Genomic DNA, 25,782 nt, shown 5'->3' with positions numbered 1-25,782 from the left:
AAAATGTGTGTGTGTGTGTGTGTGCTTGTGTGTGTGTGCGTGTGTGTGTAAGAAAGAGAGAGAGCAGAGTATAAAGTTGGAGAATGCTGCTCACTTAGCTCAGATACAGCTCATTGGTGGTTAATAAGAACGCTGTTGCTCTGTTACCCATTTAGGAATAGGAAGTAACACAAACTGCGGGTATCCGTCTCTTTAGGTGTGTTCATACGTTGAAAGTACCTGCAGCAACTCATTCAGCTGAACCTACCTTCAGCAGAGAAGACAAAGAAACCACAACGGAACTTTGCAAAGGAATATACTTATAGTTCATTTAGTGCTTCAATTTATTTTGTTCCCTGTTATTGTTTTTATTATTTAGAGACAGATGGGGACCACTGGGCTCACGGTTGTGGGCATTTTACTCGCCATTTTACAGGTGAGTAAAATAATAAATACAGAGACTGCAATTTGCTGTTTTAATTTAGTTCACAGTCACATTTTAAATAATGGTGCTTAACAAATGCACATTCAGAAATGTAAACAAAGTATTATTACTGTCAATGAACTGTATTACTCCCTCATACAGGTTCTCCCTCCCTCCTTTAAGTCTTTTATTTGGTAACACTGAAATTGCAATCATATCTTATCTGATTAAAATTCCCCAGAAAGTGGAAAGATATCTAACTAAGTATACCAGCCAGTGTGGGACAGATTGAGTAATGAGAGAGCCAGAGAGGGAGCAGCTCAGGACACTCAAAACACTGTTGTGCAATTTCTTAGACTGATTTGTTGAATCAAAGAATCTTCAGGGAGAAGGGATGGTGCAATAATAGATCTTTATTTAACCGAAAGACCCTGAAGAAAACTGAACGCCCTTCCTTCAGCATTCGTTCCTTTTACCCATGGCCCCAAAACAGGCCCCCACTTCTCACTGGACATCCCAGCAACAACATTCCCACATGATTTCACTCAAACTCCTCATGCTCTTCCAATGGTTTATGTAAGTAGTTGTTGGAGTGACTCCCAGACATAGTTCTGATGTTCAGAAAAACAAGTAAAAAAACTCCTGAAAAGAGTCTTGGTCCAGAAGGTTGACACAGAAAAATAGAAAACATAGGTAAAACACATTAAGTTAAAGTACTAGATTAAAACAGAGGTGTAGGAGATTAAACAAAAGTCATACAACACAAGCACTATTTGTTTTGACGAGATGCTGAGTCAATGTAAAAATGCAAATAAATCAGTGAATGCACAGGTAAGAAAGTGATCTGAAAATATCGTCAAATTTTCCTACCAACCTCTCGGGGGGAACCATCACTTTATCGTGGTGGAGAGGTTTGTGTGTCCCTATGAACCTGCGGTCTGTGTTGTCTGGAGCTGTGTGCTCCTGGTAGGGTCTCCAATGGGAAAGTGGTCTCAGGTGAGGGGCCAGACAAAGAATGGTTCAAAAACCCTATGAATAACCGAGGTAGAGAGGGAGTGACCCTGCCCAGAGGAAGCCCGGGAGCCCCGTCTGAAACCAGGCCCAGACGGAGGGCTCGTCAGCGAGCGCCTGGTGGCCGGGTTTGCCACGGAGCCCGGTTCTGCACAGCGCTACCAGTTAGATCTGGTGGGGCTCACCTCTACGCACAGTCTCGGTTCTGGAACCGTACTCCTGGATAGTGGTTGGACTGTGTCCTACTCCGGAGTTGCCCAGGGTGTGAGGCGTCAGGCGGGTGTGGGGATATTCACAAGCCCCCGGCTGAGTGCCGCTGCGTTGGAGTTGGAGGACGAGAGGGTTGCCTCCCTACGCCTGCGGGTGATGGGGGGGAAAACTGACTGTTGTTTGTGCATATGCACCAAACAAGAGTTTGGAGTATTCGGCCTTCTTGGAGACCTTGAATGGAGTCCTGTACGGGGCTTCAGTAGGGGACTTTATAGTTCTGCTGGGGGACTTCAACGCACACGTGGGCAATGATGGAGATACTTGGAGAGGCGTAATTGGGAGGATCGCACAAGTACTGTTTCCCCTATCTCGAGGCATTAACTGTAATATGCCGCCCTATTCACTTACCTAGGGACATAACTGTAGTCAGCATCACGGCTGTGTAAGTCCCCCCAGATGCTAACGTAATGTAGTCCTCAGTTACTGTATCTTCATGGGTGTAAGGAAACAGCAGCATGCACACCCAGGTGGGGTAAAAATAGTAGCCAGGGATTTCAACCAGGCATACTTAAAAGCTGTTCTCCCTAAATTCACCCAAGATGTGAAGTGTGCCACCAGGGAAAGGAGCACACTTGACCATGTCTACTGTAAAATTAAGCATGCACACAGCGCAATGCCCCAACCACACATTGGCTTTTCAGACCACCTCTCACTGCACCTCATACCAGCCTACACCCCTCAAATCAGGAAAAATAAGCCCACCATTAGGAAGATCTTCACCTGGTCAGAGGACGTCCTCTACCAGCTCCACGACACTTTCTCATTCGCAGAGTGGGGTCTATTTGAGAGCCTGGATGTAGAGGAGTATACAGAGACTGTCCTATCCTACATCACATTCTGTGCTCACCATCATATCACCATCACAAAACAAACCAGGGTCTTCCCAAACCAGAAACCGAGGATCAGCATTCAGGTCGGGAGACAGGGCACAGCACAGCTCAGCCAGAGCTAACCTAAAGAAGGACGTTAGGGTTGCTAAGGTAGCATACAAAAGGAAAATAGAGGGATACATCATGGAAAACAACCCATGTCAAGTGTGGCAGGGATTACAACACATCTCCAACTACAAGGGCCACAACATCACATTTACCTCCCCTGATGCTACAATGACATAGGAATTAAACCGCTTCTTTGCCCGGTTTGAGGTGAACGGACAATCAGCCCCTCCCCAGCCTTCCCCAACACCTTGCTATCCCTCCAGGAACATCAGGTGAGGAGAGCACTGAGGGAAGTAAACCCGAGGAAGGTGGCTGGACCCAACATAAGTGAAAGAGAAAATTATATTTCTCATTTGCACACATCCTTCATTAGAACATTTGAAAGACACACTTAAGAGAAGAGCAGTTATTTAACTATTGCAATTACAACACTTTTTAAGGTGCACAGTCTCCACTACCAACATTTCCAAAAGACAATGAACACAGTTCTGCACAAAATATGACAGGATAATCAGAATGTAAAATTCATATATGATATAAAATAGTAATTCTGCGAAATCTGCACAAACATTAACCATGTTTCTGTGTTTGTTTTTTGTTTTTTTGTGGAGGTGCAGGGGCACTCGAAGGGGTCTCGCCCGGGGTGTGATTCATTGTAGAACCGCCACTGCTCCGTTGTGAATGACACTAATGTTAAATACTGTTTTAATCCCAAGGAATGCCATAATCATTTTCATCATAATCAGATTTATAGCCTGAACATTTTCTGGACATCTGGATTATTAGTAATTAAAAGGCTGTTTTCCTCTCTTAGGTTTCTGTTTTTGTGACTTCTGAGGAGCCAACATTAAATGTTGAACATTACCAGGGAGGCCAGAACCATCAACATCAACATACTGAAGTGGGCTATGCTAACAACGTAGAGGTAGGATTAGATTAGACATACTATTAAAGGGGCATTTAAAATAGAATATATTTATTACAAAAATGCTTTGCCAATGCCATATACAGTACATCCTATTGTTGTTTATCAAGGGTCTAGTACAGTAAAGACATCGTTAGAGGCTGTTTTGACAGTGTAGAGGCTCTGCATGCAAAGACCTGTTTTTCTATAACAAGCACTACCCCTCTGTGGCTGTGTAGGAATGGCCAAGACTCCATTTTGTTAGTCTTTTTCACAGCTATGTTGTTGTGTTGTGTAGCAATGTTAGATCTGTGTAAGCCGTGTCATGTCAATTTATTATATGTGCACATTTCTCTGGCTCTGCATGGCTCTTTGCAATAACAAATATTTAAAAACTGTTTTTCCACACACAAACCTGCCTTTATGTGTTTGCTTAGATTGCCGTGGCCTCTCTTTAGGATATATAGAGCTGACAAACCGTAACATTAACTGTTTACAGCCCGTTAACACCCCCTTGACAGTTCTCCATTTGTGCATGTAGTGAGCATGCGTCAGTGAGCCTGTCAGGCCTGTCTACAAAACATTTTGAAACCATTGTAATTTCCGTTGGAAGATAAATAAACTATGAATCATTACTGTATTATTAGTTACATTACTAATGTGCATGCTCTTTCAGAGTGCAACTGATCAACAGGTGCCCATTCTGGAATTTCCCAAGCCGGCTGAGGGGCTGAGGAGGAGGAAGAGAGAATGGGTTATTCCTGACATCTCGGTTATTGAGAATGACAGAGGACCATACCCCCTAAAAGTAACGCGAGTACGATGAAATAAAGCCCTTATACTCATTGTTACTGAACTGTATTTAATATTTGTTTTTGAAAAAGATGACTCCACGTTGGTTTCTACTGCCGTCATTGAGCTTGGATTTGAAATTATTATTTTGGGTTGTATTTCCTTTTTAAAAACCTTCTTATTTACAGTAGATTCAAAATGTAAAAATAGTATGATTCAAATAATTTGGCATTGCTTTGTTATTGTAGTATAACATGTTTAAGAATATTGTAACTATTGTTCTAGTGAGTGAGAGTGGTCTAACTCAGGCCCGTGGTGTTTTGTCCAGATCCGTTCTAATGCGGATAGAGTGAAGAAGATCTTCTACAGCATCAGTGGTGAAGGAGCTGATCATCCTCCTATTGGCCTTTTCACCATGGACAGAAACACTGGCACTCTGTATGTCACACGACCACTGGACAGAGAGGTGAAAGATAGGTACATGGTAAGCATCCTCTCTGATGGTAGTGCTACACATACGTTCTTTGGTCAGTTTTCAGGATTTCCTTCAAGAGGCAGAAACCTCGAGCAGAACCATGGCTCAGGGTGGACCGTCATCTGCCTCGACTGGTTGGGGATGAGAGAGAGAGCGAGAGAGAGTGAGCGAGAGAGAGAGACATGGAGAATTGCAGCAGTAACAGTTAATTATCTAGCTAAATTTCTTACATAACTCTCATATTTAAATTTTCCTCAGTTTTATTGAACATTAAGATGCAGGATTATTGTTATTATTATGCGCACTGGCGAGTCCAACTAATGTTTGACAACACTCCTACTCAAAATGTATGTTAGACATGTATTTACTATTTTATTCATATATTAGGCTATTTTTGTGAACCCAAGATTTTTGTAAACTCATTTCAAGCACCAAAACAATTGAGTGTAGTTATGTTTTCACAAGAGATTTGAGAATTATTTCGGCTTTGAAGCCAAATTATTTCTTCACACATTGCTCTGGAGCAAATGGGCGTCACTAGACAGAAAGCTTAATTTGATATGAAACACATGGGGATCAGTTTATTTGCAAATACCTTAAAGGAGAATTCAAGAAGATATTTTAATGTAGCTCAGAGGGTTAAATTACAATAAAGTTTCTGGCACCCAGAAACATGTAAGACTTTATGTAAGTTCAAAGGCTCTCACTCTAAGAACGGAGAACACAGTGATCAGAGGTGTCAAAAGTATTTATATTTAACACTCAGTTAGACGTATAGATACTTGGGTTTAAAAATACTTCTGTAGAAGAGCTTTTTACTCAAGTAAAAAAGTACTGGTTTCAAAACTGCTTAGAGTATAAAAGTAAAAGTAATGTAAGGGGAAAAAAATGCCATTAAGGACAAAAGCTTAGACAACGCCACAGGGGCCTATGGCGCACTACCACCCCCCTCCCCCCACAACAATACATTTTTCTAAAGGCCATAATGACTATATTACATCAAAATGTTAATGGTGAAACATTTAGGATGGACCTGTTTCAGTCAAATTTAGCACATTGAAAATAAACACATTTTTGTGTAATGCAAATACATTAAATAACCATATATGTGTACCACTGAGCATTAACATGTATTTCATGGCGTGGAAGATATGATGACTAGTTGCCTATAAGTATTGTAATGGTGCAAAAAGTCAAACTTCAGATGCATGTTAACAATAGCCTTTATTGGAGTCTTTATGTATTGTACATCCATTTTTTGTGCTTTTTTTAACAATGACAAGCTGGAATGAAAACAAGCTGAACTGAAATAAGAGTAACAAGGGGCCTTTTTAAAAAAGAAAGGAGTAAAATACATAATGCGGGAAAATGAAAGGGATAAATAAAAGTCTGCGTAAAAAATGCCGGGGTAAATTTAAAAAAATTTCTATTAAAGTAAGGTAAAAAATATCTTGACCCCACTGAGGTCAAAAAAGGTTTGTTTAAAATCATAGTTCTGTTGATCCGCCCAAATATTTATGGAGTTTCTTGCAGTACTATTATACCCAAAAAGTTTGTTTATGCAGTTTCGTTCATGCTGTACGACGGTTTCAGGAAAGCTGAGGCCCCGAGGGGAATTTTATGGGAAAAGTTAGACCAAACGAAAAACAACCTATTTTGCTCAAACATCTTTTCGGGGAGAAGTTGCGGGGGCCCACCAATGGGTACGTTAGGATTCTTTAACCAAAACAGAGTATTCAAGCTAAAACATTTTTTTTTTTTCCCTTTTCAGGCAAAAAGCGGGATAGGTTTTAACGTTTACCTTTTATTTGATTTAGTAAAATCAGTCCGCCCACCCCCCGGGAACCACACCTTATCGTGGTGGATTTTTGTGTGTCCCTATAAACCTGGGGGTTTGGGGTTGTCTGGAGCTTTTGCTCCTGGGGGGGTCCCCCAGGGGCAAGAGCTCAGGGGGGGGCCCAGCCCCCGAATGGTTCAAAACCCAAAGGGAAAGAAAAAGGAAGGGAACGGGGGACCCCCCCCCGGAGGAACCCGGGGGCCCCCCTTGGGGGCCGGCCCCCGACGGGGGGTCTGTGAGCGAGCTCTGGTGCCGGGGTTTGCCCGGACCCGGGTCGGGAAAGCCCGACAAGCGACTGGCACCTCCCCTCAACCCAGGCCCACCACCTGTGGGGGACCAAAGGTGGGGTCCCTGCTACTGGGGGGCGCAAAGGGGTCAGGGGCTTCGGAGGACCAAACCGGGGGGCAGAGTCTCTGGGGACTGGAATGTCCCTCCTGGGGGGAAGGGGAACTTGTGCGGGGGGGAGCGCTACCCTTTAAATGGGGGGGCTTACCTCTACGCCATTCGTTCTGGAAGTTCTCCTGGATAGGGGTTGGGGCTCTGTCCCACTCCGGATTGCCCATGGTGTGGGGCGCCGGCGGGGTGGGGATACTCCCCGTCCCCCCGAGCGCCGTCTTGGGTTACCCCGGGACGGGGGCGCCTCCCACCCTGCGGGTGAGGGGGGGGAAAAACTCGACGTTTTTGTGCATATGCACCAAACAAAGTTCGGGTATTGGGCCTTTTGGGAGCCCTTTGAAGGGAGTCCTGTAGGGGGCTCCGGGGGGATCCTATTTCTGCGGGGGGGATTTCAATGCACACTGGGAAATATGGAGATACTTTTAGAGGCTGATTGGGAGAACCCCCGGGTCAAACCAAATGGTTGTCTGTTTTTGGACTTCTGGTAGCATGGATTTTCCCTCACAAACCCATTTGAAAATAGGGGTGCTAAAAGGGATTGGGACCAGAGCACCCCTAGGCCAAAGGTCAAGATCGATTTTTTTAATCGTTTAGGCTGGGCCGTTGTTTTGGGCACCGGGGGGAGAGAGGGCAGAGCTGTCAATGTCCCATCGGTGGTGAGTTTTCGGGGTGGGGGAACTCTGACGCCCGGGGAACCCAAATTTATGCGGGAAATGGGGAAAGTCGAGGAGGCCCCCTGTCCGCGGCTTTCAACCAACCCCGGGGGCTTTTCGTGCCCCTGGGAGGCTGGGGGCATTTAACCTTTGGGGGCAATGGCAAAGCTTCCATTCTAAGCTGCCGGTGACTGTGGTCTAGGGTTTTTTGGTGCCAGGGGGGGTAACCCCCAACACCCTGGGGCCCCGGGGTCAGGGGAACCCTCCGCGAAGAAGGAGTCCCCCCTTTGGGATTGTTTCCGGGGGACCCGGGGGGGCCGTTGCGGGGGACCCCACCCGAAAACTGCGCCCTGCTGTGCAGGCAAGCACGGTGTGGGAGAAGTTCGGGAAAAATATGGAGAAGGGCTTTTGGGCGGCCCCCAAACTGCTTTGGAAACCGTTCCCACCTCAGGAGGGGGAAAAGAGGGCATCCAGCTGTATACGTAAGGGTGGGACCTTGTTTACCTCAAAATGAGGAGGGGAAGGGGGGGAAAACACTTTTAGAACTCCAAATCCACTGACCGCCCCCTTTGGGGAGCAGAGCTGGGGGATTGGGGGGTTGTCGTCAATTTTTCCCGGTTGGAAGTCGCTGGTATCAAACAAACCCCCAGCGGCAAAGCCCCCGGGGTTTATGAATCCGTCCAGAAAGCTGAAAGGGTCTGGGTGGGGAGGGGGTGTCTTGGGGTTTAAAAGCCTCTTTAAAAATTTGGGGGAAATCTGGGAGGAGTGGCAGAACCCGGGGGGTGGTTTCCCCTCTTTAAAAAGGGGGAAAACCCGAGGTTGTGGCCCAAAACCCGGGGGATCACACTTTTCTCACCTCCCTGGTAAAGGGTTTTCTCCCAAGGGGCGGGAAAAGGAAAGGGGGGGCCGATAAACGAACCTCGGGTTTAAGAGGAACAATCGGATTCCTTCCCCGGGGTGGGAAAAACGGGGTAAAATCTTTAATCTCGCAAGGAGGTTGGAGGGGGCCTGGGAGTAGGGCCCCAAACCCTACTTTTTTTGGGGGGATTGGAGAAAAGGGGGGTATGAACCCCGGGGCCCCCCGGGGGAAAAATTTTGGGAGGGGGTGCGGGGGAAATGGGGGGAGGGGGTTCCTTCTTAAAGGGGGGGTCCCCAACTCTGTATGACCAAAGGGAGCTGTTTTTGGGGTTTTCGGCAGTTTAATTTTAATCGTTCCCCGGGGGGGGTTTTGGCCCCCCGCCAGGGCCCGCTTTGGCACCAATTTTTCCCCCCCTTTTTTAATATTTATGGAAAAGGGGTATCGAGGCTTGGGGGGGGGGGGGGAGGGTTGCCGTTCGGTTTGGGTTGGGTTTATCGCTGCTTTTTTCGGATGAGGGGGGGTTTATGGCACCGGTCGGGGCCTTCACCCCCACTGGACGGTTGCAGCAAGGTGAAAGGGCTGGGATGGGGTCAGCAACCCCTTTAAACTTTGGGGCCCTTGGTTCTCAGCAGGAAAAGATGGGTGCTTTTTTCGGGAGGGGGGGTAGTCCTTACCCCAGTAAGGAGGTTAAGGTTTTCCCTTTGGGGGCTGTTTTTCGATGGGGGACCAAAAGGGGAAACGTTTAGATTGGTCGGGGAAACGGAGCACCGGGCGGGGGAAAAAAAACCCTTTATTTGGCCCCCGTTGTCCGAAAAGAGAGCGAGCCAAGGCAAAGCTCTTTGATCTACCGGGGAATTTCGTTCCCACCCCACCTATGGGCATGGGAAAGGGTTGGGGCATGAAACCGGGGAAAAACGAGGGAAAACCCGGGTACAAGGGCCGAAATGGGGTTTCCCCCAGGAGGGGGGCTGGCCCTCTCCCTTTGAGATAGGGGAAAGGTCAGTTATCCGAAAAAGGTGGAATAGAGCCCGCTCCTCGCGCGAAAAAAGCCATTTTAGGGTTTTTGGGGATCTTGGGAAAGATGCCTCCCCCGGGGCCTCCCTAGGGAGGTGTTTCCCGGGACTCCCTGGGGGGGGCCCCCGGGAAGACCTAGGAAATAGGTGGGGAGATTTATCTCCAACCCGGGCCCCGGGGCCCTCGGGGTCCCCCTCCCGGGGCGGTTGATGTGGCTCCCAAAAAAGGGAAGTTTGGGGTCCCCAATGGGGCGCCCGGGCCCCCCCGACCCAAAACTGGATAAACGGGTGAAGATGGATGGATGAAAGTCCTGCCCAGGAAAATGGGGAAAATACTACTCAGTGGATGTGATAGTGCTGAAGACTTTTTTTAACGTTACCTGTTACCCCCAAAAATAATGTAGTCGCTAGAGATAGCAGTTTGAACAATATTTTTACGGTCTTATTTCTTTGATGAGTATACGTTCTTGACGTGCTATTGCTGTTCAGTGGAACAAAATAAGTTAGCCAAGTCAAATTCTCAAAAAACAAAGTTTTTAAATGTAAACAAATCTTCCAGTTAAAAGTATAGGGGTCCAGGGCAATTTTGTGTCCAGAAAAATACCAATTAAAAAAACATTAGTGTGCTGACTATTTGTCATCTTGGTCATTACTCTCATCTAGTTGTCTAAATCTACCTTTGTTTTCTGTTTGCGCAATGCATTAAAGTAGTTAGCCTTAGTTAGCAATAATATGTTGTACACTACTTTTTATATCTAAGGATAATTTGAGTCCACTCTGTGGGGTATGACAAAACTACAAAATGATGTAACTGACACCCTAACCCTACACATATCATGATCACCAGATGCATTGTTATGGAGTGCTCTTAAAACTTTGAGAAGTCTGTACTTAGTTTTAACTTCTGTCTTCCATCTCTCCAGGTTTTGAGGTGATTAAGGTTGTGGCCACAGATCTTGACGAGCCAAATACTGACAACTCAGATATCCGCTACTGGCTTATCAGCCAGGAGCCAGCGTTGCCCAGTGACTTGATGTTTGCCATCAACCCAGTCACAGGAGTCATCAGAGTCAATGCCGGTGGGCTAGACAGAGAGGTGAGACTCTCAAACTAATTGCCTTTGTCTTTACATGCTTTAACACTATTGGTATGAAAATCCATTTTCATTAGTGTCCATCTCTGTGCTGTGAGACACTGGTAGAGTGGAGGAAATTCACCGAGATAAGAGCAGACGTAGCAACTTTGGACGTGATGTCACGTCTGTAAAATGATTTGATTAAAAATTTTTTTTTGGGCAACTGGCTGATTATATACGGCGTGTCCTCTCTCTCTCAACTTCCTTCAGTCTGCTCTTATAAGCTCGATGACACAGGTAGGCCACACCCACCCCAGTCCGGCGGCCAATACAAAACAAACAGCTGGATTGTGACGTGACACCTTTATCCATGATTGTTCTTTCTATGGTCTCAAGTCCAAGATGCTTGAAATGGTTTTGTGTCAGGATTATCCGTACAGCACTGCTTGCAAGTTTCCTCCATTTTACATTAACAAAGAGCCTATAACTGTAATTGCCTACGGAACCGCAACTGCAATGGATCTCAGTGACTGTACACCTAACAAATGCACCCTGATGGAGTAGAAGGCAGGGTATGTTACTTTTATACTCTATACATTTAGAGTTTGGACCGCTAAATACATATTAAGGATCATTGTTTTATTTATTACATACTTGAATAGTTAGAATAGTTAGAATATTTAAAAGGAATTGATATTTCCAAGGTAAGGTAACTAGTACCACAATGACTAGTTCCATATCACTTTCTGCAACCACTTTCACAGCACACTTGCTTCTGTTCATAGCTGAAAGCAATTTCTAAAGCAAAAGGACTTGAGAAGGTGGCATTGTGTCATCATGTCAGCCGAGGCTAGGGGGAAGGCCGTTAGTTTTGCAGCTGAATTCAGTTTCTTAAAGGATTCTGCTCCAATTGAATCTGTTACATGACCGCAAAATGTTTAAGCCTTCGAGCTGATTAGGGAAACTGTTTCTTTACTAACAGAAATACCCCATGTATACTCTGGTGGTAAAAGCAGCAGACTTGATGGGAGAAGGATTGACTGGAGAAGCAAAAGTAATCCTTAACGTCACAGATGGCAACGACAATGCTCCTGCCTTCTCTCAGCCATCGGTAAGTACAACACACAGTACTTTTGACTGGAAATTCACTAAACTTTGCTAAACACTCTCCAGAAGAGACTTTTCAGAGTTCTCCCCATGCTGAAGCAGTGTCCGTGGGGTTGAAGTAAGAACTATAGTCAATGTTGTTGACATTTTTTAAAGTTGAAGTATTATGGTTTTCCATATTTTCTGTAAAGTTTTACGATGTTATCATGTCGTATTTTCATGTTCAGTTAATGAGGTAAACATATTTTAGAGAAATCGCTGTGAGCTAAAATGTTCAGAACTGTTCAGAACTGTTCTTTAATAATTTAAGACTGACGAAGTTGTAGGTTTCCCGTCCAGCGCCTGCGTTGTTCAAACAGAAAATGCACCTGCACCAACTTTGTGCCCATGGGCGGGCTGGCCGTCCAGTGAGGTGTGTTCAAGTGAATTCATGGTGTATAGCTATCTCGAGGCAGCGGGAAGTGATCGCGCCATTGACCAACAAAAACTTGGTCTAAACAGGGAAGTAGTGAAACGTGTCCAGGGTTATGCACAGCGCATGCACATTATGCTTGTTACACACATACAGGGAAGCGCAGCCGCACACAAACATGCAAACGGTTACAAATGAAAATATTACGGTGCAAATCCGCCATATTAACAATGCGCCATGGTACAAAAACGCATGGCTTTTAAAGGGAATGGGAGATTCCTAATCTAAATCTCTTCTTCCTTCTCCTAGATTTCTAATTTGTATATTGCATGTTATGCCCAAAACACACCTATGAATTAATGAACACACTAAATACAACCCTTTTGAACCATGTGCCTGACGCACCGAACCTTTTTTCCGCCATCAAACTAGAAAAAGTGGATTTGGACATGCCCTAAACGCACCTGCGCCATGCTCTTCCAACTGTGCGCGTAGATTTTTAAAATAGGGCCCTTAGTCGGCCTTCTTTGGCCTTCTATGATTGGTCATCTGCTCCAGCCAGCTAATCCAGCTATTTTGGTGTTAACATTGTCTAAACACAGTGTTAGCCTTCTGCTAATGATTAAGTAGCTGCATGCTAACGCCAGATAGCTGTAATCTTGGTGGCCAATGCTGTTCATTTCTCTCCAATTTCGGGTCACATCAAGGCTGGGACATGTCCGGTTGTGTAGTATATGTTTAAGAAGCCTCTTTTCGTGGTACAAAGTCCTGCTATATACTCTGTTGCAGTCGCTCCAGGTGTTACTATTGAAACAAAACTGGAGCGGGGAGGAGATTCCAAGAAGAATGCTTGCCAATTAGAGCAGACTGGGCTTTGTCGGGAGGGGGGGGGTTAAAGAGACAGAACTCCAGCAGAGCCTCTCGTACAGAGGGTGAGGACAGGTGCAGCTGCCATGGGCAGTATGAGAAAAATAAGGTGTTTGTTGACCATTACAACGAGCAACAACACATTAAGCATGGAAACATGTTCTAGTACGAACTAGAGGTCTTCAAATTAATCAAATAATTGAGGTATCACATCGTGGAAATGGACGACGCTGCATCAATAATTGACGGGGCCATAATTGACTATTTCTTTTTACAATTTATTGTAGGCCTAACACCATTTCTTTGTACATAGTCTGGTATGTTTTGCACATTCATAAAGTGCCATGATCTCAGTGTTGTAGTTTTTTAAAATCCAATTTATTTACTATTAGAGCACTGCACAATGTTTTTGAAGTCTGAAAAGCAATTAGTTAAATATCCTATATGGCTTTAATAACAATATGTATTTGACGCATCGTGATGCATCACAATGCAACAAGATATCGGCTCGTTGACAGGATAAACGTAATCGAATCGGGAGATCAATGAAGATTCACACCTCTAGTACAAACAGTTAAAGTTCATATTACTTAACAACGCTAGTCACATGTAAAAACAAATTCACAAAATTCAGGCCTGTCTAACAACATATTAAAACCCTTGTAATTTCCGTTGTAAGATAAATAAACTATAAATCATTACTGTATTATTAGTCTGTTGTACTAAAACTGGCTACTAATGTGCATGCTCTTTCAGAGTGCAACTGATCAACAGGTGCGCATTCTGGAATTTCCCAAGCCGGCTGAGGGGCTGAGGAGGAGGAAGAGAGAATGGGTTATTCCTGACATCTCGGTTATTGAGAATGACAGAGGACCATACCCCCTAAAAGTAACGCGAGTAAGATGAAATAAAGCCCTTATACTCATTGGTACTGAACTGTATTTAATATTTGTTTTTGAAAAAGATGACTCCATGTTGGTTTCTACTGCCGTCATTGAGCTTGGATTTGAAATTATTATTTTGGGTTGTATTTCATTTTTGAAAACGTTCTTATTTACACTAGATTCAAAAATGTAAAAATAGTATGATTCAAATAATTTGGCATTGCTTTGTTATTGTAGTAAAACATGTTTAAGAATATTGTAACTATTGTTGTAGTGAGTGAGAGTGGTCTAACTCAGGCCTGTGGTGTTTTGTCCAGATCCGTTCTAATGCGGATAGAGTGAAGAAGATCTTCTACAGCATCACTGGTGAAGGAGCTGATCATCCTCCTATTGGCCTTTTCACCATGGACAGAAACACTGGCACTCTGTATGTCACACGACCACTGGACAGAGAGGTGAAAGATAGGTACATGGTAAGCATCCTCTCTGATGGTAGTGCTACACATACGTTCTTTGGTCAGTTTTCAGGATCAGGCCGGGAGTCATCACACGGACTCCATTTGCTTTCAGAATTCATTGTTTTTAAATATTAATTTTCAGCATAAAATGCATTTTTATTTTTCATTTTGTGCTCATCATACATTCAATTCAATTTTATTCAATTTTATTAATGTAGCGCTAAATCACAACAACAGTTATCTCTTTGCGCTTTTCATAAAAGAGCAGGTCTAGACCGTACTCTGTGATGTTATTTACAGAAACCCAACAGTTCCCACCAAGAGCAAGCACTAGGCCACAGAAACAAGGAAAAACTTCCTTTAAGAGGCAGAAACCTCGAGCAGAACCATGGCTCAGGGTGAGCGGTCGTCTGCCTCGACTGGTTGGGGGTGAGAGAGAGAGACAGAGAAAGACAGAGAGACAGACAGACAGACAGACAGACAGAGACATGGAGAATTGCAGCAGAGGGTGTTGAGCAGGAACATGGAGGCAGCAGGTGACTCCAACCACAGATCCAGAGCCTGAAACATCTGCAGGAAGCGATAGGAGGAGAGAGGAGAGGGCAAGACTCTGGGAAAGGGAAGAAGTCGAGTTAGTAACATGCATTAATGGAATGAGGTTACATACAGATGGAGAGAAGGAGGAAGAGAGAGGTGCTCAGTGCATCATGGGAATGTATACATGAGGTAACAGTTAATTATCTAGCTGAATTTGTTACATAACTCTCATATCTAAATGTTCCTCAGTTTATTGAACATTAAGATGTCAGGATTATTGTTATTAGTATACACACTGGCAACACAGTTGACACTCCTCCTCAAAATGTATGTTAGACATTTATTTACTATTTTATTCATATATTAGGCTTTTTTTGTGAGCCCAAGATTTTTGTAAACTCCAAGCACCAAAACAACTGAGTGTAGTTATGTTTTCACAAGAGATTTGAGAATTATTTCGGCTTTAAAGCCAAATTATCTGTTCACTCATTGCTCTCCAGCAAATGGGTGTCACTAGACAGAAAGCTGAGTTTGATATGAAACACATGGGGATCAGTATATTTGCAAAAACCTTAAAGGAGAATTCAAGAAGATATTTTAAAGTCACGTAGACCTCAGAGGGTTAAATTACAATAAAGTATCTAGCTCTCAGAAACATGTAAGACTTTATGTAAGTTCAAAGGCTCTCACTCTAAGTTCAACTAAGAGCATGGTGACCAGAGGTGTCAAAAGTATTTAAATTCATTACTCAGTTAGACGTATAGATACTAGGGTTAAAAAAGACTTCTGTGGAAGAGCTTTTTAAAAGTAAAGTAAAAATGTAAAAGTACTGGTTTCAAAACTGCTTAGAGTATAAAAGTAAAAGTAATATAAGGGGAAAAAATGCCATTAAGGAAAAAAGCTTAGACAACGCCACAGGGGCCTATGGTGCACTACCACCCCCCACCTTCCTCCCCCCACAACAATACATTTTTCTAAAGGCCATAATGACTATATTGTTATATCAAAATGTTAATGTTGAAAATTTGGGATGCACCTGTTTCAGCGGCATTTAGCCCATTGAAAATAAACACATTTTTGTACAATCCAAATACATTAAATAACCATATATGTGTACCACTGAGCAGTAACATGTGTTTCATGGCGTGGAAGATATGATGACTAGTTGCCTATAAGTATTGTAATGGTGCAAAAAGTCAAACTTCAGATGCATGTTATCAATAGCCTTTATTGGAATTTTTATGTACTGTACATCTGTTTTTTGTGCTTTTTTTAACAATGACAAGCCGGAATGAAAACAAGCTGAACTGAATTAAGAGTAACAAGGCCATTTTTAAAATGTGAGGAGTAGAAAGTACAGATTATTGCGTGAAAATGTAAGGAGTAGAAGTAAAAAGTCTGCTGTAAAATAATGACACGTGTAAAGTATAGAAATTTCTACTTCAGTTAGGTAACAAAGTATACTTGACACCTCTGATGGTCAATAACAGGATTGCTTGAATCAGTATGTATCTGTATGATCCATGCCCAATCATTATCATGGAGTGTTCTTGCATGTACAGTATTATAATCCAAATGTTTGTTTTATGCAGTGTCAAGTTCATGCTGTAGCAGACGGTTCAGGAAATGCTGAGGCCCCGATGGATATTATAGTGAAAGTTATTGACATGAACGACAACAAACCTACTTTTGCTCAAGACATCTTTCTGGGAGAAGTTGCTGAGGCCACACCAATAGGTACAGTTAGTGGATCTCATTTAATCCTGAAACAGATGTATGGCAGAGCTCAACAGTATGTTTCCCTTTTAAAAGACAAAAAAGAAGGATAGGATTTTAACTATTTGACCTTTTACTTTGATATATAAACTCCAAGACCTTCTCCAGCACATTAGGGAAAATACTACTCAGTGGATGTGATAGTGCTGAAGACTTTTTTTAATGTTACCTGTGACCCCAAAAAATAATGTAGTCGCTAGAGATAGCAGTTTGAACAATATTTTTACAATCTTATTACTTTGATGATTCTATGTTCTTGACATGCTAAAAATTTAGACTTTTTGTCATCTTGGTCATTGCTCTTATCTAGTTGTCTAATCATATGTTGTACACTACTTTTTATATCTAAGGATAATTTGAGTCCACTCTGTGGGGTATGACAAAACTACAAAATGATGTAACTGACACCCTAACCCTACACATACCATGATCACCAGATGCATTGTTATGGAGTGCTCTTAAAACTTTGAGAAGTCTGTACTTAGTTTTAACTTCTGTCTTCCATCTCTCCAGGTTTTGAGGTGATTAAGGTTGTGGCCACAGATCTTGACAAGCCAAATACTGACAACTCAGATATCCGCTACTGGCTTATCAGCCAGGAGCCAGCGTTGCCCAGTGACTTGATGTTTGCCATCAACCCAGTCACAGGAGTCATCAGAGTCAATGCCGGTGGGCTAGACAGAGAGGTGAGACTCTCAAACTAATTGCCTTTGTCTTTACATGCTTTAACACTATTGGTATGAAAATCCATTTTCATTAGTGTCCATCTCTGTGCTGTGAGACACTGGTAGAGTGGAGGAAATTCACCGAGATAAGAGCAGACGTAGTAACTTTGCACGTGATGTCACGTCTGTAAAATGATTTGATTAAAAATGGTTTTTCGGGGAACTGGCTGATTGTATACGGCGTGTCCTCTCTCTCTCAACTTCCTTCAGTCTGCTCTTATAAGCTCGATGACACAGGTAGGCCACACCCACCCCAGTCCGGCGGCCAATAAAAAACAAACAGCTGGATTGTGACGTGACACCTTTATCCATGATTGTTCTTTCTATGGTCTCAAGTCCAAGATGCTTGAAATGGTTTTGTGTCAGGATTATCCGTACAGCACTGCTTGCGAGTTTCCTCCATTTTACATTAACAAAGAGCCTATAACTGTAATTGCCTACGGAACCGCAACTGCAATGGATCTCAGTGACTGTACACCTAACGAATACAGCCTGATGGAGTAGAAGGCAGGGTATGTTACTTTTATACTCTATACATTTAGAGTTTGGACCGCTAAATACATATTAAGGATCATTGTTTTATTTATTACAAACTTGAATAGTTAGAATAGTTAGAATATTTAAAAGGAATTGTAACTAGTACCATAATGACTAGTTCCATATCACTTTCTGCAACCACTTTCACAGCACACTTGCTTCTGTTCATAGCTGAAGGCAATTTCTAAAGCAAAAGGACTTGAGAAGGTGTCATTGTGTCATCATATCAGCCGAGGCTAGGGGGAAGGCCGTTAGTTTTGCAGCTGAATTCAGTTTCTTAAAGGATTCTGCTCCAATTGAATCTGTTACATGACCGCAAAATGTTTAAGCCTTCGATCTGATTAGGGAAACTGTTTCTTTACTAACAGAAATACCCCATGTATACTCTGGTGGTAAAAGCAGCAGACAGGGTGGGAGAAGGATTGACTGGAGAAGCAAAAGTAATCCTTAACGTCACAGATGGCAACGACAATGCTCCTGCCTTCTCTCAGCCATCGGTAAGTACAACATACAGTACTTTTGACTGGAAATTCACTATTGGCTAAACAATCTCCAGAGGAGAAGTTATCCAATCATTGCTTAGCAACCATAACGAGGCACAGCAGATCTCCAAGCTTCAGGATTCTCACCATGCTGAAGCAGTGTCCCTGGGGCTGAATGTTATTGTCATTTTTTAAAGTGGAAGTATTATGTTTTTCCATATTTTCTGTAATTTCTACAATGTTATCGTGTCAGATTATAATGTTCAGGTGAGGTAAACATATTTTAGAGAAATCTTTGTGAGCTAAAACGTTCAGATTTCCAACTGTTCTGAACGTTCCAGTTTCAACAGGTTTTCTACTCTTGGCTATCTTGCACCCGGTGCAGTGCAAAGCCCAAAGCAAGTGTCTTTGCTAGTTTAAGACCAAGCAGCAAATGCACCTGCACCATCTTTGTGCCCATGGGCTGGTCTTCCAGTGAGGTGTGTTCAGGTGAATTCATGGTGTATAGCTATCTTGAGGCAGCGGGAAGTGATCACGCCATTGACCAACAAAAACTTGGTCTAAACAGGAAATTAGTAAAGTGTGCCAAGGGTTATGGACAGCACACCCACACTATTCTTGTTACACACACACAGGGAAGCGCAGCAGCACACAAACATGCAAACGGTTACAAATAAAAACACACCTATGAATTAATGAAAACACTAAGTACAACCTATTTGAACCATGTGCCCGGCGCACCAAACCTTTTTGTCCGCCATCAAACTAGCAAAAGTGAATTTGGACACGCCCTAAACGCACCTGCGCCGTGCACTTTCCACCGTGCGCGTAGATTTTTAAAATAGGGCCCTTAGTCGGCCTTCTTTGGCCTTCTATGATTGGTCATCTGCTCCAGCCAGCTAATCCAGCTATTTTGGTGTTAACATTGTCTAAACACAGTGTTAGCCTTCTGCTAATGATTAAGTAGCTGCATGCTAACGCCAGATAGCTGTAATCTTGGTGGCCAATGCTGTTCATTTCTCTCCAATTTCGGGTCACATTAATGCTGGGACATGTCCGGTTGTGTAGTATATGTTTAAGGAGCCTCTTTTCGTGGTACAAAGTCCTGCTATATACTCTGTTACAGTAGCTCCAGGTGTTACTAGAGAAACAAAACTGGAGCGGGGAGGAGATTCCAAGAAGAACGCTTGCCAATTAGAGCAGACTGGGCTTTGTCGGGAGGGGGGGGTTAAAGAGACAGAACTCCAGCAGAGCCTCTCGTACAGAGGGTGAGGACAGGTGCAGCTGCCATGGGCAGTATGAGAAAAATAAGGTGTTTGTTGAACATTACAACAAGCAACACTACATTAAGTATGGAAAAATGTTCTAGTACAAACTAGAGGTCTTCAAATTACTCAAATAATTGAGGTATCATATCGTGGAAATGGACGACGCTGCATCAATAATTGACGGGTCCATAATTGGTTATTTCTGCGTACAATTTATTGTAGGCCTAACAACATTTCTCTTTACATAGTCTGGTATGTGGTGCACATTCAGGAAATACTTTGTGCTCAGTGCTGTAGTTTTTTAAATCCAATTTATTTAGTATTAGAGCACAGCACAATGTTTTTAAGGTTTGAAAAGCTATGAATTAAACATCCTATATGGCTTTAATAACAAAAATGCATCACAATGCATCAAGATATCAACTCGTTGACAGGATAATCGTAATCGAATCGGGAGATCAGTGAAGATTCACACCTCTAGTACAAACAGTTAAAGTTGATATCACTTAACAACGCTAGTCACATGTTATAACAAATTCACACTAAAAAGATTGGATGTTGGAAGGAAAGTTTAAGTACTTTTCTGCTTAAAGTGAGTGAGTGACCTATATTAAACAGAGGATCCCACAGCTACAGGGAAGTAATGAACTGAACTGCATGATGATGCAGATCCTAAAAAACATGTCATGTTGAACAAACAAAAATAGCAACATTTTACCAGTACTTGTTTGATTCACTTTTAACACATCCCTTGCATTCTCCTCAGTATGAGGCAGCAGTTGATGAAAACAAAGTCAACGCTCAGATCTTAACGATGTCAGTAACAGACGGAGACGAACCATATTCTCCAGCCTGGAACGCCAGGTTCAAGATTGTCGATGGTGATCCTGAGGGACTTTTTAACGTGAAAACAGGAAGTCACAAACATGAAGGCATCATTTCTACTGCCAAGGTAGGATATTAACAAATATTTTTCTAAAGTGTTCAGATTATGCTCATTATCAGGTTCATTTTTAGGTCATTGTTGTCAGGTTCATAATTATATTCAGAGGTTATATCAGAATAGGTTTTGCCCTTGTGTGTTGAGCCCACTGTTTTATCCATCTCACTTCTGTTCCATCTTTGTTGGGAGGTGCACATGCGTAGTAGCTAGGTGAGGACTACTAGCCAGTCAGAAGCAGGGTATGATGGCGTGCCACGCTAGAAGCTAGGCGAGCATTAAAACGTGTGTTAAAAAGTGATTCACGTTTATCACAGGAGTAAAGGCTGGACTACAATAGAGCTGTTTGGAGCAGTTTTCTGTTGAAGATGGTGAGTCCCTTTCGGGGGGGACTTTGGGCTTTTTCACTTTGTAAACCTTTAGCGTGCACAAAAAAAGATATATAACAAACTAAAGGAAAGGGAAAAAGCCAAAATAGGTTGCTGTTTTTCCTATTGTCAGTTTATAAGAGAACAATTGCTGTTATGTATTTAAGTAACCCTTGTGTTGTCTTCCACATTGATCATGTAACTATTTGTTTTTTTTGCTTCAATCTTCATAAAATGAACTTTTTTTCAACACTTTTGTCACTTTACCCGATATTTTTTCTCTCCCCTTTTTTTTGATGTTCTTGCCACTTTCTCCAACGTTTTTGAAGCCTTTTCCGACATATTTGTTAATTTTTTCAACGTTCTTTTGCCATTTTCAAATCCTATACAATTAAATGAAACAACCAAATTCAATGAAAGTAGTGAACTGATCATTTATATTACTTGTGAAGAGCGTTGTATGAAACTATCCACATTATTTCTTTTGACAGTTTGGTGGCTAGAAACCCAAATTTCTGATATAGAAACTTGTTAAAAGCGGCTCAAATTTGACCCGAAGTCAACAGGAGGGGTAAAGAGTGGGAATTAGAGTTTCAGTTTTCCAGCAGAATGCTGTGTCTGATAAATTGTGCTGCTGTGCGTTTCCTTCCATCCAACCAGGGTCTTGACTTTGAGAAGAGCAGCACACACACTTTGTTGGTTGCAGTGGAGAATGAAGTTCCTTTTGCTACTCCACTGCCCACTGCCACCGCCACAGTGGTGGTGACTGTGCAGGACGTCACTGAAACTCCAGGCTCTGATCCAGTAGAGAAGCATGTGGTAAAACGGGAGGCCCTTGCTGTTGACACTGGACACACACAGGAAGTCACGTAAGATTAAACTCTGATGTTTGTTATTTTATATCTTGTATTTAAATTTTTATATTACAGAAGGTTAACAAATAGTGAATTCATTGCTAAAATGTCTCAGCCTGCAGATGATGACTCAATTACAGGAGATAAAATGTAGGAGTAGCTGAGATTTCAGTAAACGGGATAAAGCTTGTGTCTGAAAATCTTCTGACTTTTAATTTCCGTCACATACTACGTCAACACTTTAATACTACAAGGGCGTGGCGGTGTATCGACTTTTCAAGCTAAATCGATAACTTTAAAAACAAAAACAAACATGGGATTGGACAACACCGTTTATAATGTTGCGTTACATGACCAGGTTCTTCTGTAGGCAAACACAACACCCACATAAACCAAAAAGACCACCGTCAACAACTTAGTAACTAAAGAAGAAGAAAACAATCGTGTATCAGAGTACATAAATAAACACACACACAAGTCCAAGTAAATGAAATAAAATTAAATAACGTTTGCTCTTCTACAAAGACAGAAAAACAGGTTGACACCAGTCACGAAGTAAACGACAACAATGTATCAAAAATCAAGATAAGATGGAAAAAGTATTTTAAGATATTTTTATACAATAGAAAAAAAATGGCTGCCACATTTCATCAAAGGCTGCACAACTGAGAGACATTGTATAGTACTTTCTCCATATGTAACAAATTGGGTATCTCTTTGCTTGCAAGGACTTACAGGAGGTATAATCCTCGCTTTTCCAATTAGAATATTTCGTTAAGCAATAATTATGACATAGTGAAGACTTTCTGATGACAGGTCCCACTGAGAACTGCAGTACACGGGTCTAGTACTGTATCACAGTCGCATCTGTACATCTGTGCAACTGTATCATGTCCCAGTAATTACTGTTACTAACTTAGCTCTGGGGAGCTTGTTCCCCGGAGTCCTTATGTTTATGTCATGGTTGCAGCTTTGTTCCTAGTGGGCTCCCTGCTACGCTGTGCTACGCCCTACTATGCCCTGCTATGCCCTACTACACCCTGCTATGCCCTACTACACCCTGCCACACCAAATTACACCCTGCTATACCCTAATACGCCCTGCTTAGCCCTGCTATGCCCTACTACACCCTACCTTGCCCTGCTACGTCCTGAACTACTACAACTACTATTTCTAGTCATAGTTCCATTATCTTTATTCTGACTGTTTTTGCCACTGTTCATCACACCCCCAACTGGCACCTGGTTCTGCCGAGGTTTCTCCCTAAAAGGAAGTTTTTCCTCGTACTGTCGTACTAAATGCTTGCTCTTGGGGGAGTTATTGGAATTGTTGGGTCTTTGTAAATTATATCTTTAAATTACTTTAAATTATCTTTAAAATTTCTTGAGATAACTCTTGTTAGGCTGATGCTATGAATACATTTTAATTGATTTGAAAATAGAAAGGCAGGCAGAGATGTCCGACCAAAATTGGTTAGGGACAGGACCAAAAAGGGTGAACCACAGAGCTATCTGCAGGCTTACATTTTGAACAGGTTGGAGACACTAAATAATTGTCCAAATGTAGTTTAGTACAGGAGTAGTGTAGTCCATGTATCACTTTAAATTAAATTAGCTGGTTTGTAGAACATCTGTGAGTGTCTTTAAGCTACGATAACCAATTTTATTTATTATTTGTTGTCACACCCAGGTCCATTCCCCATTCTTCCTTTAAATTCTTTGGGCTTCACTGAGCAGCTGCGAGTACACTGTGGTCCTGAGGGTTGCAGACAACGAGGGCCTGGAGCCGGACAGCACCGTACAGGCCACAGTGTGTGACTGCACTGGGAATACATATAGGGCAAGATACTCATGCTTTCTCTGCTGTGTAGGAGGTGGTTGGACTTGTAATGAACCCTTTTATAACCACGTATGTCTTTGTGACTGATAGGAACAACAATCTTTGACATTGGTCCAGTATTAAGCAATATCGCTGCAGTCGGCAGTCAGCGAAACAAGCTACAGTGTAAGTTATTAGGGCACCTTCAATTTACATCCATAAAAAAGTGTTTTACCACAGATAGGCTCAGATTATTATTCTAGTGTCTGACAACATTATGGAAAGGATCCCTACAGAGGTAGATTTGACTGTTATAGAATATGATTCTTTTTTTGAAACATTAAAACATTCCTGAAGTTACTGTCAATAAACCCACCAGCCTCCATGCAAATAAACATTCATTTTAGCATTGTAAAATACAATTAATTTAAAGTCAACAGACACAAGATAAAACTATGAAAAGTCATCTTGATGTGTCTTTCCACTTTTCCAACCATAACAACTGTGGTTTGGTTGATATTAACACATAGTTTACTGATTTACATTTGGAAATATGTTGGCTCTATACATGCAAAAAGTATTGTTTATCTGAATGTAGTCTGGTGGGTTAGGGATAGAAAACTCTTTTACTCTTTTAAAAAGATCTATCTCTGTAGGGATACTTTCTATAATGTTGTCAGACACTTCAAATAATAATCTGAGGTAAAACAGCACTTTGTGGTAAAACAGCACTTTTAGTGGAAGAAATTGACAATGCACATTTGTCCCGTAGGCTTACATTGCAGCCCGGTTCAGTCACAGGGCTATAGCTCAATACTGGACCAATTTCAAAGATTGGTGTTTCTATCAGTTACACACAAAAAACATAATAGGGTCCAGGTTGGGAAAAAAACAAACATGTTAGCCTTTAATCATTGGTGTGTCGTATTAAGCTTTGTGCTCAGTGTTTGTTCAGTACTGGTGTTGCTGCTGTAAGACGGAGAAGAAGAGAAAAGAAGGATGATTAAGAAAAATCCAGTTAGCCAGCCAACGCCACATCACCCACTGAGGCTGTGGGGAATGAGATGTCGAAATGCTTTTTAAAAGGTTCAATTTGTTGTTGAAATGTTAAGTGTCTGTTTGGTTGACATCTTTATCACATTGCAATGTCAACACGCCTTTTGGTGCAATAGTTTAAATGGTACTTTATTATCAAAGCTTTGTTTTTATCAGTATACAGTATATAAAATCTGCTTAGCAATACAGAGGATATTGAATAGGCTAGAACACAATGTAATCCCGCTAAATAAAACATCACATTCATTACAGGTTTCGCTTGTTTTCATTTTACAAAAATTGTATATACAAATAAAATGCACATTTTCTAGACTCAGTCTGATACTTAAAAAAAAGATTCAGTGCTGGTTCCAGGGTATCAGAATATTGGATAGTCATCATGGAAACATTAATTGGTCATGTGACAAGAGCTGTGTTCAACACCGCGCCCTCAATCACTTACTCACTATTCCCTTTATTGTGTTTCTTAAATAGTGGAACAACCAAACAAGATTTCGGACACTCACTTAAAACATTGTTGCGTGACTTGGAGATGTAGCCGAAACCGAAAGAAAAATACTTCTAATATGTTCCTAAGACAAACCAGGAATCAGGAGAATAGTCAAAGGTTGTAGATACGTTACATTTCCACTGTAACGAAAGTCTTTCAAACACAACACCCCCCCTTCTAGCCTTGTCACAGTTCCTATACAATTGATGCTATGTTATGTAACCTACTGTATATTTGCAGCACACCACAATCACTAAATAGAAGACAGACATACAGTTTGATCTCCCATTTGTCTGGCGTTCAGGGTTCATCACACACACTTTGGCAGTCAACAGATGTTACAGCAATGTTTATATTTTACATACACCTGGTTGCTGATGTTGGTAATAATTTCTTCCCAATTTAGCCAGTGTTATATATGGTTTCATTATGCTCTGCTAAGCTATAACAATGTTTTGTAGTGAAATTATTTTTTTTTTTTAAATGTATTTATTTATTTTAAATTACCTTTAAATGTTTAAATGCAGCAACTCTGTGGTCAACTCAGCCGACGTTACCACTGTAGTGACCCATAATG

General features: G+C 42.2%; 1 protein-coding gene and 1 long non-coding RNA gene across 4 annotated transcripts; one reads left to right on the top strand and one right to left on the bottom strand.

Annotated features, from left to right (window-relative positions):
• Window positions 1-101: 101 nt before the first annotated feature.
• On the top strand, window positions 102-24,961 carry LOC116676313 (cadherin-1). Of its 3 annotated transcripts, none has more exons than XM_032507521.1 (10): window positions 102-415; window positions 3,437-3,547; window positions 4,203-4,343; window positions 4,647-4,802; window positions 16,484-16,628; window positions 17,181-17,353; window positions 18,298-18,426; window positions 20,446-20,631; window positions 21,648-21,856; window positions 23,531-24,961. In XM_032507521.1, exons 1-10 carry the CDS (start codon window positions 365-367, stop codon window positions 23,571-23,573), a joined length of 1,344 nt encoding a protein of 447 aa, XP_032363412.1. In that variant the 5' UTR covers window positions 102-364; the 3' UTR covers window positions 23,574-24,961. The 3 variants fall into 3 exon arrangements, with proteins under 3 accessions (XP_032363412.1, XP_032363410.1, XP_032363407.1); XM_032507519.1 differs by lacking the exons at window positions 102-415; window positions 3,437-3,547; window positions 4,203-4,343; window positions 4,647-4,802 and adding exons at window positions 10,412-10,647; window positions 11,609-11,737; window positions 13,787-13,909; window positions 14,214-14,369 and having other exon boundaries at window positions 23,531-24,728; XM_032507516.1 differs by lacking the exons at window positions 102-415; window positions 3,437-3,547; window positions 4,203-4,343; window positions 4,647-4,802 and adding exons at window positions 10,412-10,647; window positions 11,609-11,737; window positions 13,769-13,909; window positions 14,214-14,369 and having other exon boundaries at window positions 23,531-24,728.
• On the bottom strand, window positions 13,390-20,173 carry LOC116676709 (uncharacterized). Its single transcript, XR_004328811.1, has 3 exons — window positions 20,104-20,173; window positions 13,945-13,948; window positions 13,390-13,519 (listed from the first exon to the last, which is right to left on the bottom strand). It is a non-coding gene; the product is annotated as an uncharacterized LOC116676709 (long non-coding RNA).
• Window positions 24,962-25,782: the final 821 nt, after the last annotated feature.

Source organism: Etheostoma spectabile, chromosome 3, assembly GCF_008692095.1.
Source record: "Etheostoma spectabile isolate EspeVRDwgs_2016 chromosome 3, UIUC_Espe_1.0, whole genome shotgun sequence".
Lineage (NCBI taxonomy): Eukaryota > Metazoa > Chordata > Actinopteri > Perciformes > Percidae > Etheostoma > Etheostoma spectabile.
Note: the sequence above shows the minus strand (reverse complement) of the source record. Positions and strands in the feature narration are given on the sequence as shown.

What these genes read in the sequence shown, in the direction of transcription:
- LOC116676313 (XM_032507516.1), top strand. Translation starts at nt 10,585, where the DNA reads ATGTTTGCCATCAACCCAGTCACAGGAGTCATCAGAGTCAATGCCGGT. An exon ending in CTGCCTTCTCTCAGCCATCG is followed by an intron (nt 11,738 to 13,768) that starts GTAAGTACAACA and finishes ATGCTCTTTCAG; the next exon opens with AGTGCAACTGATCAACAGGT. An exon ending in TGCTGAGGCCACACCAATAG is followed by an intron (nt 16,629 to 17,180) that starts GTACAGTTAGTG and finishes CCATCTCTCCAG; the next exon opens with GTTTTGAGGTGATTAAGGTT.